General features: G+C 37.9%; 3 protein-coding genes across 3 annotated transcripts in view; 1 reads left to right on the forward strand and 2 right to left on the reverse strand.

Moving 5' to 3' along the window:
- Window positions 1-45: 45 nt before the first annotated feature.
- LOC113667848 (uncharacterized) lies at window positions 46-5,203 on the forward strand. The gene is made up of 5 exons (XM_027183707.2): window positions 46-428; window positions 578-711; window positions 1,419-2,001; window positions 2,516-2,566; window positions 4,049-5,203. Exons 1-5 carry the CDS (start codon window positions 354-356, stop codon window positions 5,165-5,167), a joined length of 1,962 nt encoding a protein of 653 aa, XP_027039508.2. The 5' UTR covers window positions 46-353; the 3' UTR covers window positions 5,168-5,203.
- A 1,264-nt stretch (window positions 5,204-6,467) lies between these two features.
- On the reverse strand, window positions 6,468-8,550 carry LOC113667847 (large ribosomal subunit protein eL37A). The gene is made up of 3 exons (XM_027183706.2): window positions 8,523-8,550; window positions 7,843-7,978; window positions 6,468-6,679 (listed from the first exon to the last, which is right to left on the reverse strand). Exons 1-3 carry the CDS (start codon window positions 8,523-8,525, stop codon window positions 6,510-6,512), a joined length of 309 nt encoding a protein of 102 aa, XP_027039507.2. The 5' UTR covers window positions 8,526-8,550; the 3' UTR covers window positions 6,468-6,509.
- Window positions 8,551-9,759: 1,209 nt separating this feature from the next.
- LOC113667845 (FAS-associated factor 1) overlaps window positions 9,760-20,611 on the reverse strand; it is a 15,900-nt gene continuing 5,048 nt past the window's right edge. Inside the window, exons 6-21 of the mRNA XM_027183703.2 lie at window positions 20,527-20,611; window positions 19,871-19,976; window positions 18,817-18,900; window positions 18,327-18,416; window positions 17,774-17,915; window positions 17,234-17,297; window positions 16,062-16,143; window positions 15,686-15,747; window positions 14,899-14,991; window positions 13,715-13,851; window positions 12,952-13,040; window positions 12,413-12,493; window positions 12,071-12,160; window positions 11,422-11,559; window positions 10,532-10,609; window positions 9,760-10,221 (exon numbers count right to left, since the gene is read on the reverse strand). The exon at window positions 20,527-20,611 is cut by the window's right edge and continues 40 nt beyond it. Of these exons, the coding sequence (XP_027039504.2) occupies window positions 10,141-10,221; window positions 10,532-10,609; window positions 11,422-11,559; window positions 12,071-12,160; window positions 12,413-12,493; window positions 12,952-13,040; window positions 13,715-13,851; window positions 14,899-14,991; window positions 15,686-15,747; window positions 16,062-16,143; window positions 17,234-17,297; window positions 17,774-17,915; window positions 18,327-18,416; window positions 18,817-18,900; window positions 19,871-19,976; window positions 20,527-20,611 (1,502 nt within the window). The 3' untranslated portion in view covers window positions 9,760-10,140. The remainder of the gene's footprint in view (window positions 10,222-10,531; window positions 10,610-11,421; window positions 11,560-12,070; window positions 12,161-12,412; window positions 12,494-12,951; window positions 13,041-13,714; window positions 13,852-14,898; window positions 14,992-15,685; window positions 15,748-16,061; window positions 16,144-17,233; window positions 17,298-17,773; window positions 17,916-18,326; window positions 18,417-18,816; window positions 18,901-19,870; window positions 19,977-20,526) is intronic.

Consider the following 20,611-nt stretch of genomic DNA (forward strand, 5'->3'; position numbering starts at 1 on the left):
TTCCTTTTACCAAATATGGTAAGTGATAGCACAAAAGACTCTTGCATCTTATTTCCACGTCGTCATGGAGGTGAAAACAACCTTCTATCCATCGCTGCCTTTCTTGCAAATTTAAATCAGCGGCTAGTGTTTATAATGAGTGTTATTGTTATTTGCATCTCGTAGAGAATATTTAGAAGATCTACTCAATTTTTTAAGGTTAGCCTCGGGCCGATTTTCCACTGTTCCGCGAATGTTTGCAGCTGCTGGCTGAAAGCTGCTCCATTTTTATCTGGAATTGGACGTTTTCCGAGCATGTGATGCATGCAAATTTTTAGGAACTCAAAATTTGCGTTGTTCCGTTCTGGAAACCGATGGCATCCAGATGTATTCAAACTCTTAATGATCTGGACAAGATATCCGATAGGATCTACTCCAAACATTCAAAGGTAAACACTTGGTTAGCATTTGCATCGTGAAGCTACAGTAAATTTTCTGCCCTCCAAATTATAACTTGAGGTCTTACCTTAATTGAGCTAATTATCAACAGTTGTTTTCCTTGGACAATTTGTTTACTATGTTTGTTTTAAATATTTAGGGGCGTTTTCGCGCTGGTATTGAAGCCAAATTGAAAGCCGCGAGAGAGAAAGCTGAGCGATCGTTGCGGGAAATCGACGAAGAATCTCCTTCATGCAGTTACAAGGAGACAAATACTTGTCGATCTAGTATCAGGTAACGTATTCTTAACTCGAATTCCGCTCAAATGAAAATTTAATTAACGAATTAGTTGGGTAAATCATGGTAAATTCGAGAAGGGAAACGGCTATGTTTCCATTATGAAAGGGAGATTGAGAACAGAGAAGCTTATCAGCTAGAGGGTGTTATTTTGGATTAACACTAAATTCTCCTGTCTGGTTCTGCTTCTACAACCATTTGTAAAAATGTTGAGACAACCTAAGCAAAAAGTGCATTTACTGACTTCATCGATTGGATAAGAAGAACTTTTGCACCAAAATCTAAAAGCTGCTCCCCTTCCCTGGTTCAATGTTGTTCATCAATGTTTTGTACATGGTACTGCCTAACTAAATATACTGACATCGCAAAGGGGAAAGGTGGAAGGATCAACTTTCCCCTCCTGTGGGCTAAACATCATCGCTAGTGCTTCTTAGTGCATCATGCCACAGAGACTCAGGCCATGACCACTGGGATATTATAATTAACCTTAAACTATAACATGGAAATGTGATCTTTAGATTATAGGCCAGCAAATTTCAAATTAAGCTGAGTGGTACATGATTTACATAGAACCCCACCACCCATAGCACCCCACCATCCATAACACTCCACCACTCATAGCACCCCACCACCCATAGCATCCCACCACCCTTCCAGCGTTGTGGAAAAAGGAACAAAAGTTACAAATCTTTGTATCATTTCAGGCCATCAAGTTCAACTCCATCCTCCAGAACTTTTTCAACGTCTGTTTCAACTTCATCAAGATATGTAACTTCAGAACGTCAAAGTAAAATACGAAGAGAAAACGTACACAAACCTTCCTCTACAAAATCAGCTCCAAATGAGCAAAGAGCCAGAGCTCAGAGGAGGAAAACCAAATCATGTCCAAGCTGCTCAATAGCTGACAAAATAGAGGAGGAACAAAAAGATTGCAGTGGCCATCTTCCTTACACTGTGTCATTTTTTGGCAAGTACAATGGAAAAGAATCAGAATATAAACCAACTGCCTGGTTCAACCTCCCTCAAGAGACAAGCGTTGGTGTGATTGATACTTTTGCTTGTGATGAGAAGAACAAGAAGCCAATTTGTTACTCAGTGGGTAATAAAAAAGGGGAAAGTGTGCCTAATCTTTTGAGACATAACCTGCCAGTGAGGGTGGGACAAAATGGTATTGTAAGAACTGAGAAGAAAGTGGAATTAATACCGGAAACTGATGATGGAAATACAAAGCAAGGGAAGAAACGCACAGCTCCACTGAACTGGGAGGAGCAGCTGAATTGGCATAATGTGAGTCTCCTGAGTTTCTTTATTGTTAGCACTTAATTAGCAGGCTCCAGACAAATCTAGACATGCCTTTCTGCCAGGTGGTCAAGAAGGCTGTGAGCCTTGTGAGTCCTTTACTGCAATAATGTGGGTTTGATAGTCTGGTAGCGGTGACTGACGTTTTGACAAACTGAGCAGAAGTCATCATCAGAGTCAAGTGAATGGTTGTTGTCAGTCAAATGTTGTAAGTCTTAACTCCCAAGATCTCATAAGTAATTCTCCTTACTGTCTCCCATACAGTTCTTGTAATGTAATTTTGGAGAATTTGGTATTGGATCAACTTGTAATCCCCTAACCGATCTTTTTCTTTATTCTCATCACTTGTTTGCTTGATATTGTATTTATATTTTAAGGAGAAATTCTGTCTTGGTCACTCATGAGAGTTATTAAAGGGTTAACTTAAATTCAATTTTTACCCGACCTCTTCATTGAAGTATGATTTATTGATTTATAAATGGAGATTCCTTTTCATAAACAGGCATGTGTTGTTTCATCAGCCTTACAGTCAGAGAAGGATTCCTCCTCAAAGGTATGAGGAACAATGTAAAAATTAGAAAAACATGAAAAAATAGTAAGGCATTCCTGATTGTAATCAAGAAGGGTGGGGTAAAACAACTGATTGATGGGTGTGGGATGGGAGATAATAGGGGAATACAGTTTTTATCACAATTGGCTGTGATGTCACAATCTGATTGGCCAAATTGCTGTTGTGGATATAGGGGTACAGACAATGCTGCTTGTGTCAGTGTGTCACACAATGGTTACACACTAAAAGAATCATTTCATTTGATGTCGATATTGTAGTATTAAAAAACAAATTGACAATGGTTTAGTGTGGTCTGTACTCATATCAATAACAATATTTGTCATCACAGTGGTCAAAATTTGTTGCAGACTTATTCAGCTGTGCCTTGTGAGTCAACAACATTTGACCACTGTGATGACAAATATTGGTTTTGATACAGACCACACTAAACCACTTTCCATTTGCTAATTTGATTCTGTTTATAAGTAGACTCATCTTGAATGGTAATCTCCATGATCTAATACTTTCTACATCTGCATAATTCAAGTACACTTATTCCATTGATTAATTTCCTATTCAAGAGTTACTTGTTAGGCCCATTGAAAGCAGACTCAACACAACTCTTAGAAGGCATAAACCATCACGTTAAAAAAATTTATAATTATATTCATTTTTATGAGAGTAAATAAAAACAGTGTAATTTTTTAAACTTTGAGATAAAGTAGCCTATTTGCTGCATTAATGCCTTGCTTTTTTAATGAAACAATTGATGTTCTTTCCTTACATTATGATGCATCTAGTCAGGAGTTTGCAGAAAGAACTCTTTCAACTGACGATGTTGCTACATCACCTTAAAACTTTTTAAAGGTAAATGTTAAATTAAAAATTCTATTATATAACGATGCACTTAACATAAAACACTGCTGGTGAACAAAATAAATACATGATGTATGTGCCAAAACATTACACTTTCACTTCTGTAATCTTTGTGAAGCATTTTTATGCCAATTTTGAAGCAAGGGTCAATGTATTGCACCCATCTTACAATTTACAATACTACTCTCTGGGTCACTTATGTGTATTACACTACCCGCATGCGCGTGTCACGCGCGTGTAATACGTGTGGCTTTACGAGACACACGAAAGCTGTGCCATGCAAGTAAAACGTATGGCTATGATCCAACTCATAAATAAAGTGATTAAACAATACCTCAGTAACTTAAGCAGCTAGAAGTGTGTAAAGTTTAAAATGTGAGGCACAGAATCTTCTGGACATCTTAACTGCGATCTTTTTGCAAAAACAAATTTAATTTTAAAGCTAAAAGAGTAAATTCTACTATTCCTGGCTGCTGGAGAAATGATTAGAAGTTTAAAATTGAAAACCTTGTTGAGATAATGGGAAGAGTCTGGGTTTAAAAGTACTTTTGTCTTTTTGTTCTCGTAACTAAGATCTTTATTCATTTGATAGTTCTGTGTTTTCCATAGGGCTTGTATGAATCACATCCAGTTATTTTCCACCACAAGAAAGCGCAGCAAAGGAATGTCTATACACGAAAGGAGGAAAACTATCTTTCACCAGCTTACAAGCTCAGTTTAGAAACACGCTGGGTATATCCCGATCGAAGGAACTTAATTTCCGCAAAAGATAAATGTATTACTGCTGTGGAAATTGAGGATAACAGAACTGATGAACTGGTGAAAGTCGGTATGGAAAGTGCAGATCGTGCAGAGCACGATGGAAAAGATAATGCCGACGAGTCTGCGAAACATAATGAAGAGAAGGTTCCCAAAAAGGTTACTTTCGAAGATGAAAGAGTTGTGAGAAAGAAAACAGCAAGGAATCCAAAAGGAAAGAATAGAGAGGAAAACGATAAGAGGAAAACTTATACTGTTGAAATCATTTCTAAAACTGACCAAGCTGAAAAAGTTAGTTTACAGCAAAGAGTTCGTCCAAAAACTAGTCAAGGAAGATCTGGAGGACCAGATAATGAAGTAATGGCGAGCGATAGGAAAACGTGTCGACCGCACTCTGCTCCTCCTGCTCCACCGTCCTCTCCAAGACTCCCGATTGAATCCAGATTTTCCAGGTGTATGCCTATAACGATAACGATCCCGACACAAGGTGATTTAACAGAAAGTAGTAGCGACCAAAACTTAGGAAACAGAATAAGCGTTGAACCAAAAACGCCTGCTGAAATCAGTGTCAGTGTTAGTCCTGGGGAAAGCGAGGAAACTCTCGTTGAAAGCGAAAAGAGTCCAGCATTTTCTGTCGACATTACTCCAAGTTCCTCACCTGAAAAAATCATCCCGAGGTGCGTTTCCTTCACTAAGGCTCCCAGATCTGCGCCAGTCTCTAGAACCACACCAAGACCTGAAAATGAAACTCTTCGATCGAGATCATCCACAGCTCTTCAAAGAGAGCCATACAGGCCGCCCTCGCCCGTTGTCTTTGAGTCAGAGTCTTCTTTAGAGTTGCCCAAAGATTTGCCCCCCGCCCAAGCCGTTGTGGCTCTAAGGAAAAAAATTCGCGAAGATCTTGCCCAGCAAAATCGTGAATTACAGTTGGAAATTCAGCACTTGTACTTAAAAAAGCATACAGAGTAACTATTTTTTTTAAATAAAGACTGTTAACTTTTACAATTCTTTTGTTTTGTTTTGTTTTTTGCTATTGGTTTGTCATCCCCTGACCAGGTAAAACTAACACCCACACCCAGCCCCGTAAAAAAAAGTATCCCGGAAAGAAATATCCCGAAAAAAGATCCCTTCCCTGATCCGACTAAACTACAATTCAAATAATCTAAATCACACAGAACATTCTAAAGTATACAAATTAACAACTTAACTTAACTTAACAAGTACAGACAGAAGAAGTATTTACACGGCGACACTTAGCGGCAGTACACAAGGGCGGAGCAAACAGGCGCTTTTTTTTTTCCTTCTCCAGCTCCTCTCTTCGTCACTAGCGTCCAGTACCTCACGATGTTCCAAAATTACATAACTAGGTATCCGCATGCTCACCCATTAGTCAATAGCTGTGTTGTGATCAGGGATATGAAACCTCAATAGTAACGCTTTAGATTTACGTGTATTTTGCAATATAATGTAGGAATGCTAGTGTCATTTGAAAACTAGGACTAAAATTGGTTATTTATTAGCATGTTAGATCGTGTAAGTTACCCTCGAAAGTTTCCCACCTCAGTCTTGAGGTCTTTCTTCTTTCCACCCTCGTAGTGTTCTAGAGAACGTGGAAATGAGGTTTTACACTGGAGCTGATCTTAGCTTGGGAGTGAAATGTCCTTCGTTCAGAGACTCTTTATTTTTATGTACTTGGGGGAATTATTCTTTAAATGGCATGTAGGTTAGCCTTTTTGGCCTTGAAAACTTAGATAACACTAAGAAGGCTCCCATTCATTTGCTGGGGACTTGCAAAAAACAATATCTTGCATGTTGGCACATGGATAAAAACAAGTGAATAGACAGGCAGGCAAATAACATAAGGAGAGCATTCTTTCCATGTACCAAAAGCATAGATTGAACCCACCAGGAAACATTTTAGACTGCAAGCAGTTCCTCATTGTTGGCAAAGTAAAATGCACGAGTAAACAAAATTCAGTGCATCCTAGTGGTGGAGTGCATGTTTAATTTTGCTGATTATTTTTCACTTGTAAGGAATTTCAATGAAAAGGAGCAACTACTCATAGTCTACCAACATTTTGTGGAAAAAAAAAAGCCTTGGCAGATGTTTGAATCCTGAAATATGTAACAAAAGCCATTGCCCAAATTTGAAGCAGTTAAGCATTTCTCATCTCAATCTCATTGTCCCACAAACAAGTGACATCACAATAACTGATAGAGGAGAAAGCATGACTGGAGAGACTAAAGCAAACATATCAAAAGACAACTATTTCATTGATGGAAGAGACTGTTTTATTACAAGCACATTTTCTCACTGGCTTGCACCACTGGAGGCAGGAGCCGCTCCACCTTTTCGTTTCTGGGACTTGGCCTGAGTTCCCTCACGGAATCCATTTTTAAAGCGGCGATGTAGCTCTTTAAGGTGGCGCATACGGCCAGTTCCAGTTGTCTTTCTTCGGTTAGCTTTGATGCTCCAGTTAACTAGAGAAAAAATTTTGAGTTTTCAGAAGTTGAAAAGCTTTCAATGGAACAGTCACAATTATGCTAAATAAGGCAATTTGTGTGTTTTGTGTCTGGTGCATGAAATTTTTGCAACAGCTTTAATCTTTTAAGTTTCTAAGGTTTTCTACAATTTCTTGCTTAATCAAAAGTATGACAGATCAGTTATCAAACAGCCTGATTTGAGTACTAATAGAGCAGTGCCATGCAAGTAATTGGACAGTGAAACCCCACGCTTGTGTAATTGGACAGAATGTATCTTGTGTGGGCATTCTCATCACCCTTTTGTCTGTTTTAAGAAAACTTTTCACCAATGGCTAGTTTTTTTTGAATAGTTTGTCATAGTTTTGATTAATTGGTTACTGAACTTTTTGTACCTGTAATGATACTAGTGATTAACAAATTGGACTGCTGCTATATGGTCATCTGATTTCTGTCAATCACACTTATGATTACAGAACAAATTGGATTCCACTCAGTTCTATTACCATTACCAACTGTGTCAATAACAAAATCATCTATTATACCCTTGTTTGGGTCTTAATTGGGTGATTTAAGTCCACACTGTCCAACTCCACCCATCCAATTACATACACTTGTCATTGGACTTGCAAAAATGGACAGTTGAGCAATCAATTAAAATTAAGCACTTAAAGCTAACAGCCTATATAACTCAACTACATAGCTAATCAAAAAAGGAAAAACTTCTGAAATGGCCAAGCAAACATACAGGGACAAAATCAGCTGGTCTAATGACTTTCATTCATTATTAACCCTTTCACTCCCAAGATCTCATCAGTAATTCTCCTTAACCTCTGCCACACAATTCTTATGATGTTAGTTTGGAGAATTTGGTATTGGATCAACTAGAATTCTCTAATGACTATTTTTCTATATTCTCACCACTTGTCTGCTTGATATTGCATTGACATTGTAAGGAGAAATTCTCTCTTGGTCACTGATGAGAGTTAAAGGGCTAACAAGAAAGGTATGTGCCTTTACTTAAATTTTACAATCCTGAGCTTCCCCCAATTTGTAACTGAAGCAATTTATTGGAAATCGGACTTCATGTCACACAAGTCATAATCACCACTTTAACAACAACTTAGTTTACTTCAATTATAACATAAAAAAAACAGACTTACACTTCCTGGTTCTAGCGGCTGGATAGCCACAAGAAGCACATCGCTTCTTCTGAATGTGGTATGCTGAACGACCACAGCGCACACACAGAGTGTGTGTCTTGTTATGGCGCTTACCAAAACTCGATGTTCCCTTCGTCTGTAGTGAGAAATAATAACAAACTCACATGAAAACATTTGATTGCGCAGTGAGGATGGGATTCAGAAAAACTGCATTCGAATAAACGAACGAGCCGAAAGATGGGCCGAAAAGAAACACTTAATTAAAACGAAAGACTAAATAACACGTTCATTTCAATCAAGAGGGACAATTTTGCTTCGACTTAAAGTAACGGTGGCAGTTGTGTGTCCTTCGTGCGAAAATTAAAAAACCTACCGCTACTGTATGTCAGTTGACTTAAAAAGGTATTCATCTATGGATTTATTTGGCCAATTGGACTCAACTGACAAAAATGCTCTTATATTATGGGACTAAGTTTGTATCCAAAGCGCTTAACGTAACCTTGTAGTACTACGAAAACAGTTTCACCACTATAATCCCAAGTTAGACATCGAACAACAAATTCACATCATAGATTCACACATATAAGACTGATTTATTATTTTAGCGCTTAAGATTTTAATTTCGAGTGCTCTACAACGAGATGGAAGCAGATTTAAATGTACGAAATACGAAAACTCACCATATTTCGATAAGGCCGTGAAAGAGAGGACTACTTAGTAACCAGGCAATGTTCATATCCCATGAGGTCAGCGGGTAGTGTGCTATGGTCTGAGCCTGCAGTGTTTCGATAAGTCAAAAACAGTAGACTGGACTGAACTTGCGAAAGAACTTGCCTTTTTTTCTTTTCTTTTTCTTTTTTCTTCTTCTTCCATAGTAAATTATCGTTAGTCACCAATAATTTCCGTAGTATTAGCCAGCTTTATGAGCCTGAGAAAAAAGGAAGACCTCAAAATGGTGGTGGAAAGACGCCTTTGCATCGATAATGCCAGGGGCATTGATCCACAAGTTGAACGAAGCGTGAAAACTATGAACCGAGCGAGAAATACCCAGGCCACACTGAAAACCCAAATCGATGTTGATATTTTCAAAATAAATGCCTAGTATATAAAAATCTTGAGAGGTTTTAACGTTGCAATCTCCAAATTCGCCGTTGGCAGCTCCGCCCAAATAGATGACTATAAACCTAAACATGCATTTGCAGGGATACCCACTGCTACCACGGCCCCTCTCAGGATGGCATTGACAAATTTGCAATTAACAACATTGGAGGAGGAAGAGGCGAAAGAATTTCATAGACGTTGCTCTGGAAAAGTGTCCCCACTGATCATGTAGATCTGGATCATTCACCAATTTGTGAGGAGAGTTGGAACAATTTTGAGGAAGATATGTAACGCGTGTCACATACATGTAGGAGACACTGAATGGAAGTATCAAAATAAAGAAATAACGAGAGGATCATAGCTAAAGTGGGCTCAACGAGTGTCTTGATCGGAGTTGGGAACGATTTGTGATCTCTTTGAATAGTGTTGGTTGCGTTCAGGTGGCCTTTTCCCAAGCATTCTCTCATTGAAAACCCTCCCTTAGTAGCATGAAACCATTTAAAAAGATGGTAAGAGCAAAAGAAATGAGAACAATTTTACCTTACCAAAAGGAGTGTTTTGCTTTTTGTAAAAGTTGCATCAAAGAGAAGTAATCAGGCTAATCGACGAAAACTTGCTTAGTTTTGCATTTGATTGGTTGAGAGAAAGGCGCGAGTTTTCTGAACCAATCACAGAGCGAAGTAGAACAAAATTAAAGCCACCCAAAATCACTTGCAGTACTCTATCGAAAATTGCTCTAAGGCCCTTTTTTTTTTAAGTGTACTTAACAATTCCCCACAAGTAGCTTTATACAGACACCGAACCACAAAATATATCTTTTTCTATCAATTAAATATAATTTAATTTAAAAATTTGAAAATATAAGCGAACAATTTCGACGCAAAACTTTCTACCTGTGACCATAAAGCTTATTAGTCCAAGGCATGTGTATTCAATTTGACATGATTGTTCATGAAGTAATCACGACCCTGTCATCTTGACCTTTGAATCCTTTTGGGCTTCATTGCTCTGAAAAATGGAGACCTAGTTCGAAAATTATTGGTGTTTTTCTTTCCTTTGTCCTTGTTCCTTGCTTCGAGTTCCTGGTTACCTCAGGCTCAGACGTCAAGAACAGGTTACCCAACATTTAGGGCCTCAGACATCCCACTTCTTTAACTCTCTATATTACATTTTCTTTTCAGGTATATAACAAGATGACTAGCGCTCTTCAACAAAAATTGTCTCTTGAGGATAAAGTCCAATGGATTGTAGTGATTCTGTTGTATCCAGCGCCGACAGCTGTGAAGGAAAATGAAAAGAAAGAAAGAAAAGAAGAGCTTTGATTAGCATGAGCAGGTTGGAAAGAAAGATTTTTTCCCCTTTTCTTAACCCTTTGTACTCCAACATCAGTATGCATATTCTCCATACTGATCTCTAAACATTTTCCATGATACTTACGAGGATAATTTTTCTATCAATCAAGAGCTTTTTGAGTTTGCGATCATTTCACTTTTTCTCATGACCTTAACGTTTGATTCAGGGGTGATAATGTATGGAGAACTAAGATGCTAGTCACTCTTAGGGGTTAAATAGTTATATATGTACTCACATCTCTCCGTGGAAAATTTGTCACTACTTTATATTCACTGTCTAGGAAACCTCTTGTCTGTACAAACGTTAACACAACCTATGATGAAATTGAAACACGTAATAAGTAACACGTTTTCATTGAATGCAGGGCGTGAAATTAATTTTTTTTCTGATAGCCACTTGGCTCCTAAATTCTTCAAAGTAGTAGCCAATTCAAAAAAAGTTGGTCGCCATTTTCAGCGTTCTAGAGAGACCCTCCAAAATTAAGTTAGGGAAAAGATCCTTAACGTGCTACAAAGTGGACACTAGGATGGATGATATACAACATTAAAGCTCATCTAAATCCAAGATGGCGTTTAGTTATCGATCGAGATGCATGTGCTACGTTTGGGAAACAAACTTAACGAGGAAGTTTGCCGCGGATTTATCTTTGCAAATCTTTTTAATTCACTATATCTCTTGGTAAGGTTATGATGAAACGTTCTAGTCGCCAATTTGACGACTACCTTTCAGGATTTGGTCGCCAAAGTGAAAAATTTAGTCGCATTGGCGCCTGTATTAATCGCAATTTCACGCCCTGGAATGAGAAAAGTTACTTAACCTTTAGATTCCAATATCGGTATGCATATTCTTCCAACTATTATCTATATATTTCCTGGGATGAAGAGCTTCTTCAGTAAATGATCATTTCCTTTATTCTCATGACCTTGACGCGTGATTTGGGGGTGATATTGTTAGGAGAAATTAGATGCTGGTCACTCTTAGGGGTTTAAGGGTTAAGGCAACTTTTAGGTCTCTCCCTCAGAACGAGGTCCAATGAAGACAAGGTGATTTGTTGTACTCACAACATCAATAATCAAGAATACAAGCTTGTGTTTAATGTTAAGCGAAAATCAGTATACATCAAACCTGGAGTGGATTGGTGGCCAAGAATCTTCGTGTCACAGTATCACCATTAGGCAGCCTAAATCGGAGATTGGAAACTGGGGCTGTACATTCAGACCCAGGCTCTGCAGGAAGGTGATCCATCAGAGACAACCGTTGAGCCTAGAATCGAAGATCAAGGTCACAGCTTGAAATAGGCCTCTTTCATAGGAGACAGTTAACGAAACCACGGGTACTAGTTTAAGTTTTCCCATTATGAAGCCCCATTATAAAAGGGGTCTGGTAAATGAGCAATGGAAATGTTGGCGCATCATGAAAAGTTTGGCCGAAATTTTTCAAGTTTTTCGCTGGAAATCCTTTATACTTTTCTCCACTCTTCGCTATCATTGTTCTTTCGTGGTTTAGATTTTTCTCTTTTGTGTTTTCCTACTGAAGGCAACTAAAGTTTAACATTCTCCTTAAGCTTGAATCGCCCTTAAAAGGCAAAAAACCAGAGGAGACTCGATTACTATCCGCTGTTCGAAAAATGAGCCCGCGCCCCTCCCCCGAAGTTCCCCGTTGGGATGATCGAGGACCAAACTCGAGAAAACAGCGGAAATCGAGCCTTGAGTAGACCATACTTTCTTATCTTAGATAAATGAGCTTCACCACTGCGTAGATTGTTCTTGCATACCTCTTTCAGCTGCGCTTCGTGAAGCGCTTGTTCTTCGTGCAGTTTTTTCGACAGCATTTCTTCCTCTTCTTGCCTTTTTTTCTCTTCCGCCTGAGAGAAAAATTTGCAGGAAATAATTAGGCAGTCAACCCGGGGGGAGGGGGAATGGGGAAGTATTTTCCGTCCGAAAGTAGAGGAAAAGGTCAAAGGGGTAAAAATTGTTTAAGTTTCGTACACAACACTTGCTTACTCATATCAGTTAATGTTCCGATAAAGTCTTCTTTTCAGTAAAGAAATAAATGTCAGCAATAAAATTCTGCACTGTGCAACTAGAACACCAATAACAAGAAAAGAGTCGCACACCTTAGCTCTGTCTTGACGGAGCGAGGCCTGGTATGCTTCATCCTGTTCTCTCTTTACCAATTCCCTCGCTTCTCTTTCTTCCTAAAAAGTATCATGAAGCAGAAAATTAAACCTTGTTACTACCCTAGGAATCAAATGATGAAAAATCGTACATTATTTCATTCACGGTAGACGCACTCGACAACGTAACCTGCTTTAGAGTACAGCACATGAACCTCGGCCATCGCGCAAGGCAAAATCATTCGATCTGGAGTTCTACGAACTGACAGCTCAGGCTACTGAACCTCCCTTCCCCTACACTCCAGACCTAGATCGCCATTTGGTTATAAGACAACACTATGCAAGTACGAGTCAAGAACTAATATCTAGCGAAACTTCACGCCTACTTTAACCATGCAATTTTAACTATTCACACAGCTTTCAACTTCCCAGTAGTTCTATTTTCATTTCATCCTCTCCTTGTGAGTGGAATATGAGGATGCTCCTTCGGTCTATAAAAGAAAACCTTTGTTGCGCCAAATTATTACTCCTTTATTTACCTCTTCCCTAATTTCAACGTCCATGGCTTGTTGGAATGTCTCGTGTGCGCTAATTAAACCTGTCATGAGCTCGTCAAGGGTAACAGTACCTATTGCGAAACGATTAGTGTGACTCTTTATAAACAACATTGTAGACCGAAGAATTGATTTAACAGAATTAGTGGTATATCTCGTTAGTACTCCGCACGCTCTGATTGGTCGATTTTGTATGCCATACTCTGCTGTGCGACCCGCCAAAATTTAAAGATATCTCTTTTGTCAAAATCGCCCGCTATTTGTTGTCAGTCGTCTATAACTTTACAGAACAAGTTTCAGTTAAAAATCTTTTGATTATCTAAATTGTGTGTTAAAACGTGCTATCGAATAAACTACCATTTCAAATGAACTCATTTCGCTTTCAACGTGGGTCAGCCGTTCTGCGTGACAAGAAATCCTTCTGAAAACCTGTCGGACACACAGCAGAGATATTACAAATATATTCTCACACCTGTCCTATTGGACAGCCCGTAATATAAGTTACGGATCCTTGTTTTGTCACCGTCGATTTACGAACCAAGCGCTTAGGTTCGAACTAACATTGAGGAGCATGAGCTCGGTTGGTAAGTGGTACTTATAAACAATGCAAAGCAAATCTTAACGTAGACCGTATCAGATCTTAAACACTAAGTCCTAACAATACAAAAAAACATTTCTGCTCAGTTTGGGACTAACCAATTCACGAAACGTTCACATTTAAATCAACAAAAACAGCACTAGTTTGTACCTTGAAGAACTGAACAAATCTCCATCGCTGATCTGTTTTTCATAGCTACTAGAAGAAGAGGATACTGCTCGGCCCCAAACCCCCTGACAGTGCTAGCGGCCACACTACCAAAGTGCTGCGTCACCATGTCCAAGAATCTGCATCAAAATGAAGGAAATACTTTTGTTTTGAGCTCAAAAAGTAAAGAAGAGCGGTTTAAAATAGGGTCTGCGCTTTAGCTGCTTACGACTTGGACTTTGCATGACCTCTTCTTGGACTTCAACGATTGCTCAAAACGCGATCAGACTAATTCAGGTTGACGATGATTTTTGATTTCTGTTTTCACATTTTTCGGTAATAGTAACCTAATTAAATCTTTGTCTGTGGACGCTGCAGCAACTTAAACTATTTAAGTGTTGATCGCATCGGAGAATTTTGGAGTGCCTTTAAACAATAAAACGCGAAAACAGTCCTCTCTTTTACTGTTTTAAAATACTATTTGTTTTCCAAATATGGGAACAGCATCTATCTTTAGACCTTACAGGAAACATACAAAAACAGCAAGACCTGGAAAATTAAATTCTTAAATCCTAAGATTTTCTAGGTTTTCATGAACAGTCCAAGTTCAAGTAAAGATGTAAAATTTAGTAACTTGGTAATGAACATTACTTAAGCAGTAGTGAAAATAAGGCCTGTACGGGATTTGAACCCATGACCTCTAAGATACTAGTGCAGTGCTCTATCAACTGAGCTAACAAGCAAGCCAAGAGCTGGTTATTACGTTGGTTCCTAATAAACCCGTAAATTAATGAACCAATGCCTGTAAATATACGAAAATCATATATATAAACTGCCGTTTAACAAATGAATTTGAATGCAATCTTCGCAGTAATGAACGAATGGTTTGGTTGAACAATAAAAGGTGCCGCAAACCAAAGTCAAACAATTGAGCGCCAAAAAACACTAGCTTCGATTACAATGATGAATGACTCAAGAAAGAATCGCAGACCCAGAAACATATGAATCTCGCATATGGCTTCGCTCACAAAGGAGTACTTTGTGGCTTAGTTAGTAGAGCATTGGACGGAAAAATCAGATGGTCTTAGGAGCAAAACTATATAGGGAACCCAGATTTTCTCTTTGTTGCACGCTTGTGACAAAAGTTTAGACAAGTTTTCTGAAATGACTCTATTTTGTACACCCACCTTGTTCTGTTTGTATCATGAGTCATGTCCCAGGCCCACACGACAAAATTACCACTGATGTAGTTCACAATAGTGTCCGAGCAGATCAGCTGGCTGAAAGACGAGAAAAAAAAAGTCGATGTGCATTTAAAATCAACCCAGTCTTGTAAGTAGCGCTCTCAACAACTGAGTGCTTTAAAACGAGGAAAAAACGATGACAATTATCTCTGAACACCAGGAACAAATAAGATCTCTACGCAAAAACAATTAACCAGTTTCATGTGCAGGGAATTGAGTGTCCAATTCAAGGGTGATTTAGGATTTTCATCTGATTGGCTCAGAGCATGACGCGACTTTTCCAGACAAATAATAGGGCAAAGAAAAGCAAAAATATTTTAAAAAAAAAACTCAGATTTTTTTTTCAACACGCATTCGAGAATCACTTTGAAATGCGAGGCATAGTGTGGTGATCAGTGAAGAGAATCAACCGCATCGAGGGGATCTGTTCTGAGATCGCTCTGACGAAGGGCTAACGCTCGAAACGTCAGCCTTTTAACTCTTTACGGTGCCCAATTTACGTTTTCAACTCAGTTGTTAACACCAAATTACCTGTTATACTCTCCTACCGCCGCAGCACCACAGTTTCTTTAAAAACATAACCCCTTTACACGTTGAGAGGAGTTCAATATACAATACAATACTTAAAGCTCAAAAGTAAGTTCACAATCTCGACTCGAAACTCGATCCTAGATACTCGAAACTGTCGAGAATCGAGTATCGACAATCGAGGAACAGTAGCAGTACTCACCTACAAAATACATTTGTTAAGATGCTACCATCGTGATGTAAATAAAGAAGTAACGGTCTCCTCTAAAAAAAAAAAAGGACCATAACCATCCAAATTAAGCAAAATCCATATCAAAACAACAATAGCAAAAAACAAATCCACAGAACTCATTTGATACAAATACAAAGAAAAATAAAAGATACTATGAAACCAGTTGTGCATCTTGCAAATTTTAGCCTGAATTTTTCAAATTCACTACTTGCAATCAAGTCAACCTTTGCTTCCGTTAAACATCCTTACTTCTTTCCTGGTTTATCCCACCTCTTTTGTCTGTAAAGCAAAGTTTTCACATTTCTCGGTTACAGAGACAATTCCAGCTAGCCTTACTAGTACATACCTCTTTAGCTGAGGCTCCACCAGCTTCCTGTATAGCTTCAGTAAGTGGACCCATGTAAAAATGAGGATGTATTTCACCATACCTGACAAAACAACAAGACAACTTTCAAAATATTGTTGAAGTGTAACTCAACTTAACGCTTTAAATTCCAGTAGTGATTAACATGAAACTTCTCTCTATAATATCCATACATTATTCAGCAAACAGGTAATGAGAATATTCAAACTTATCAGGTAGAAGCTTCTATCTTGATCTAGCACCAAGTTCTTATAACCAATTTACAAGGAAATGTGTAGTAGCTACAGGGGAGAATTAACAATTAGATCTTGGGAGTTAAAGGGTTAAGGTAATGTGGTAATACCATAAAAAGCCATACTGGAAAGTTGGCACTGTGATATACACTGGTGAAAAATAGAGAGGTGTTATCTAAGATAAAGATCTGGATCATAAGTGGTTACCATAAAGGTCACAAAGTGTACCATCTTGTCTTATGTTTGCAAGCTTGGAAATTTGTCAAACCAGCACTTAAATTGATTTTTGAAAGATGTTGAAGCTATTACATATAACACTTCCATCCTTCAATGAATGCAAGGTTTATATCCTTTTTCAGAAACAAATTTCAAGGAATTTTCCAGGACTCAGATTGATTTTTTTCCATGACTCCAAATTTAACCCTTTTCATTCCCACAATTTCAAACTCAATTCTCCTTACAGTCCACAAACATTTCTTATAACTTAAATTCAGAAACTGTTTGAGTTACGCAGATTTCCAGGACTTTCCAGGACCTGTAGTCTATTTCCAGGACTTAACAATGCTGGAAAATGTCAAAATAAAATTCCACAACTTTCCAGGTTTTCCAGGACTTGTAAAAACCTTGTGAATAGCCTTATTACTAGACAATCTTGTTAAAATTATTCTGCCATGATTGGTGGTGCATTACTATTGGTAAAAGCGAGGTTTAAGTAACAGTTTTTTCCAACTTGGAAAAACTTTTGTCTCTGAAACTTGTCTGAATATTTGCCTTTTAAACCTACTGAGATTTCAGATGAAAGATGCTTCTTAGGACTCTGAGTCAGTTCCATGCAACACATTGACTCAGAGCAAGTATCTGCATAATTTACCTCAAATTACTGGTATGCACAAAAATTACTGATAGGAAAGGAAATCTTACCTTTCTTCAAACTGAGCTGTAAACTTAACTAAATTTTCAGCAGTGTCTGTACAGTTTTCTTTCACTTCAAAAAAGAGATAATAACAAAGTTATCAGTCATCTTATGAGATAACTTAGCCCCTCCATCCTAACATAAGCATGCAAACATATATTCTCCATACTGTTCTCTATACATTTCCTAAGGTGCTGACAAGGAGAATTGGTTTAACAATCAAGAGCTTCTTTAGTTGGCGATAATTTCCTTTATTCTTGTGACCTTCATGTGTGATTCATGGGTAATTTTGTAAGGAGAAATTAAATGCTGGTCAGTCTTAAAGGTTCAAGGGTTTTGCTAAAATAGGACCAGCACAGTCAAGTGAAAAAGAAAAAAACACTCCCCATCTTGAAACAATAAGAAATTCAAAGGTTTTTTCTATACAGTATGTTAGAAAGGTAAACCTTACTTCATATGTGCTTTGGACCTTACCAGTACATGTATATCTGCTGGTCAAATGTTTGTGTTTAGGAAAAGAAACAACTATGTGAACACCATTTACTTACACATCTTACTAATTTGTCTTCTAGATGTTGGAATATCACAAAACATGTCATCATCATCAACATGAAAAGAAGGATCTTCATTGTCACTGCTGTCATTCCCATCCATATCAACGTCTGCATGTTTTTGTTTAGGTTTTCTAGTCTGAGGAAAATAATCATTTCATTAACCTTTTAACTGCCATGAGTGATCAAAACAGAATTTCTCCTTACAATATCAATACAATATCAAGTAGACAAGTGATGAGAATAAAGAAAAATATCAATTAGGGGATTACAAGTTGATCCAATCCCAAATTCTCCAAACTAACATCACAAAAACTGTATGGCAGACATTGAGGATAATTACTAATGAGATCTTGGGAGTTAAGGGTTAATTCTTGGACAGACTTACCCTTATCCTTTTGGGTAGAAACACATTGTTTAGGTTTATAATCGGGAAAACCCTTTACACTATAGTATTAGAATTGTAGAGCAGAAAGTACAGGAAAAGGATAATAACTAACAAGATCTTGGGAACAAAAGGTTAATAATCAATGATCATAATTGTAATTACCTCTCTAACTTTGGAAGGACCATCCTCCCTTCCATTATTCATTCTTACGCTGTGCACAGGAAATGACAGATTTGCTTCTGCAAGGCTCATCTGAAATGACAATATCAATTGAGGATTTCTAGTTGTTATGATAGAAACACAATGTGACTACAGAGCAATTTTCAATTTTGTGGCAAATTATAGTAATCCAGGATTGGTTTGTTTGTGCTTTAGTTCCCTGAGTGCTGGGTCCTGTAAAACTGCACAATCTTTTCCGCCAATCAGGTTCAAATTTAACTCAAGTCTGTCACTGGAGAAAAAAAATTAAAAGGGGTATCAACCTCTGTATCACACAATTTCAAGAGCCAATTCTACTAAAACACTAACTACCAGTAGATCAGACATACAAGAAGCTGCAGGGGAAGGGACTATATGCAATCAACCAAGACCTTCTGCTAGGTCACCAAGAGTCAAGGACTGATACAATGCAGTGTTAATTAAGTATACATACTTCATCAGTGACACCATCAGGCCAGCCTGACCAACACTGATGTCTACATGGAACACCAGACAGTGAGAGAATATCAGCCTTAACCTTAAACACAAAAGCATCATAAAATTTCATTATTAACTGTTACAAGTTGAAAATTTGATACTTATGACACAAAAACTAAAAAACATTCATGAGTGCACTAGAGTTCTAGGAACATGTATAAACTTGATATATATTAAAATATTGTGTATTTATTGGGAAGGCTGGATAGGAAAATATTTGGCTCTTGGTCAAGACTTATGAACTGAGAGCCAAACTTTCAAAAATTTTGTTTTTCTCTGGACTGGCTCACATCAACCTGTGTGGCTTTGCACATGTCAGCTTTCATCATAGTTTGCTACAAGATTGCGCACGTTGGGTGGGATGTGTCAAATCATGATAATTAACTTGTATATGTATATGTGACCCTCCATGGGAAAACGGACACTAACACTTTTCTGTTAAACGGTCTCGAAAAACGGTTGTAAGCGGATAGTAAATGGCTAACTCGAGTGTTTAAACAGATGCCATAACCGCTTAAACGGATGGCAAAAAATTTAAACGGTTGACCAAAGTCCAAAAACGGATAGCTTAGGCCTTCAAACGGTTGACCAAAAATAAAAACGGATAGCACGAAACGTTTAACGGTTGACCAAAGTCCAAAAACCGATAGCTTAAACCAAGAAACGGTTGACCAAAATCGACAAACGATGAGCTAAAAATTAATGTTTAACAGCTGTGGTTGAGCCAGCGAGATCTTCTGCAGAAAAACTTTCAGAGTGACAATGGATAATTATCCTTTAAAGCGAAAATATTGAGCATGATAATTTGAAAAGTAATAACTAGCATATACTTGCGCATTTTATTTCTGGGTTAATTACTGCTGCTTTCGTGTGACATTCATGAAATAAGTGCAATTTACTGAGAATAGTTTCGCTGCTGAATATCCTGAACGGCTACTGCGAGAAACTCATAATCTTCTCCTTTGTTTATTCTTATTAGTATTGAAAATGAACTTGAATTTGTAACTTACCTCTCCTATAGTCTTTGTTAAAGCATAAGGTAAGTTGAATTCGCTACTTCCAAACTGAATGTTTAACATGATCTTTTCCAGTGAGTTACAGCTTCTTGAGGATGAGCTGGAGCAAAAGAGGAAATCTGTTTTCATGACTTGTTTAGAATAAATCAAGATGGGTGTAAGTCTAAAAAAGCTTTCTATGCTTTAATCATCAAAAGTTGCACAAGGATTACAATCATGAAGTTCTCCAACAAAGTACACTGTCTACTGAATACCTGCATTTAACAATTTTGTCACCAACTCTTCCATATAATGGTGGATATTTGAACAAACTTATGATGCAGTACCAGAAATCGAACAAGATTTTCAAGACTTTATTTTGGCCAAAAACAGACCCAATCATACCCAATCATATTTCTGAACCATTTGCAAAAATGAAAATCTGTTGCACTGAAGTTCAACATTCAGCAATCAGTGCTCTTTGAAGCTTAAAGAGTAAAAATTAGGTTTATTTATCATTCTACCCTGATAATATTCATCTGGCCCTGGTTGTTTAAAGCCTGGATGACCCTATCCCCTGGATAAATCTCTGTCCAGTGGATAGCACAGTATGTTTTGATAGCGTTATCCACCCTTTATACAACTGGGCCCTGATGATTTGATATCATTACCTAGTTTCACCATTCATACTTCTTTTGAAAGAGCATGGTTGACTTTCTTTAGGTGTCTCTGTCACCACACAGCTCATCAAAACCA

This window comes from Pocillopora damicornis, chromosome 11, assembly GCF_964200805.1.
Source record: "Pocillopora damicornis chromosome 11, jaPocDami1.2, whole genome shotgun sequence".
In the NCBI taxonomy this organism is placed as follows: Eukaryota; Metazoa; Cnidaria; class Anthozoa; order Scleractinia; family Pocilloporidae; genus Pocillopora; species Pocillopora damicornis.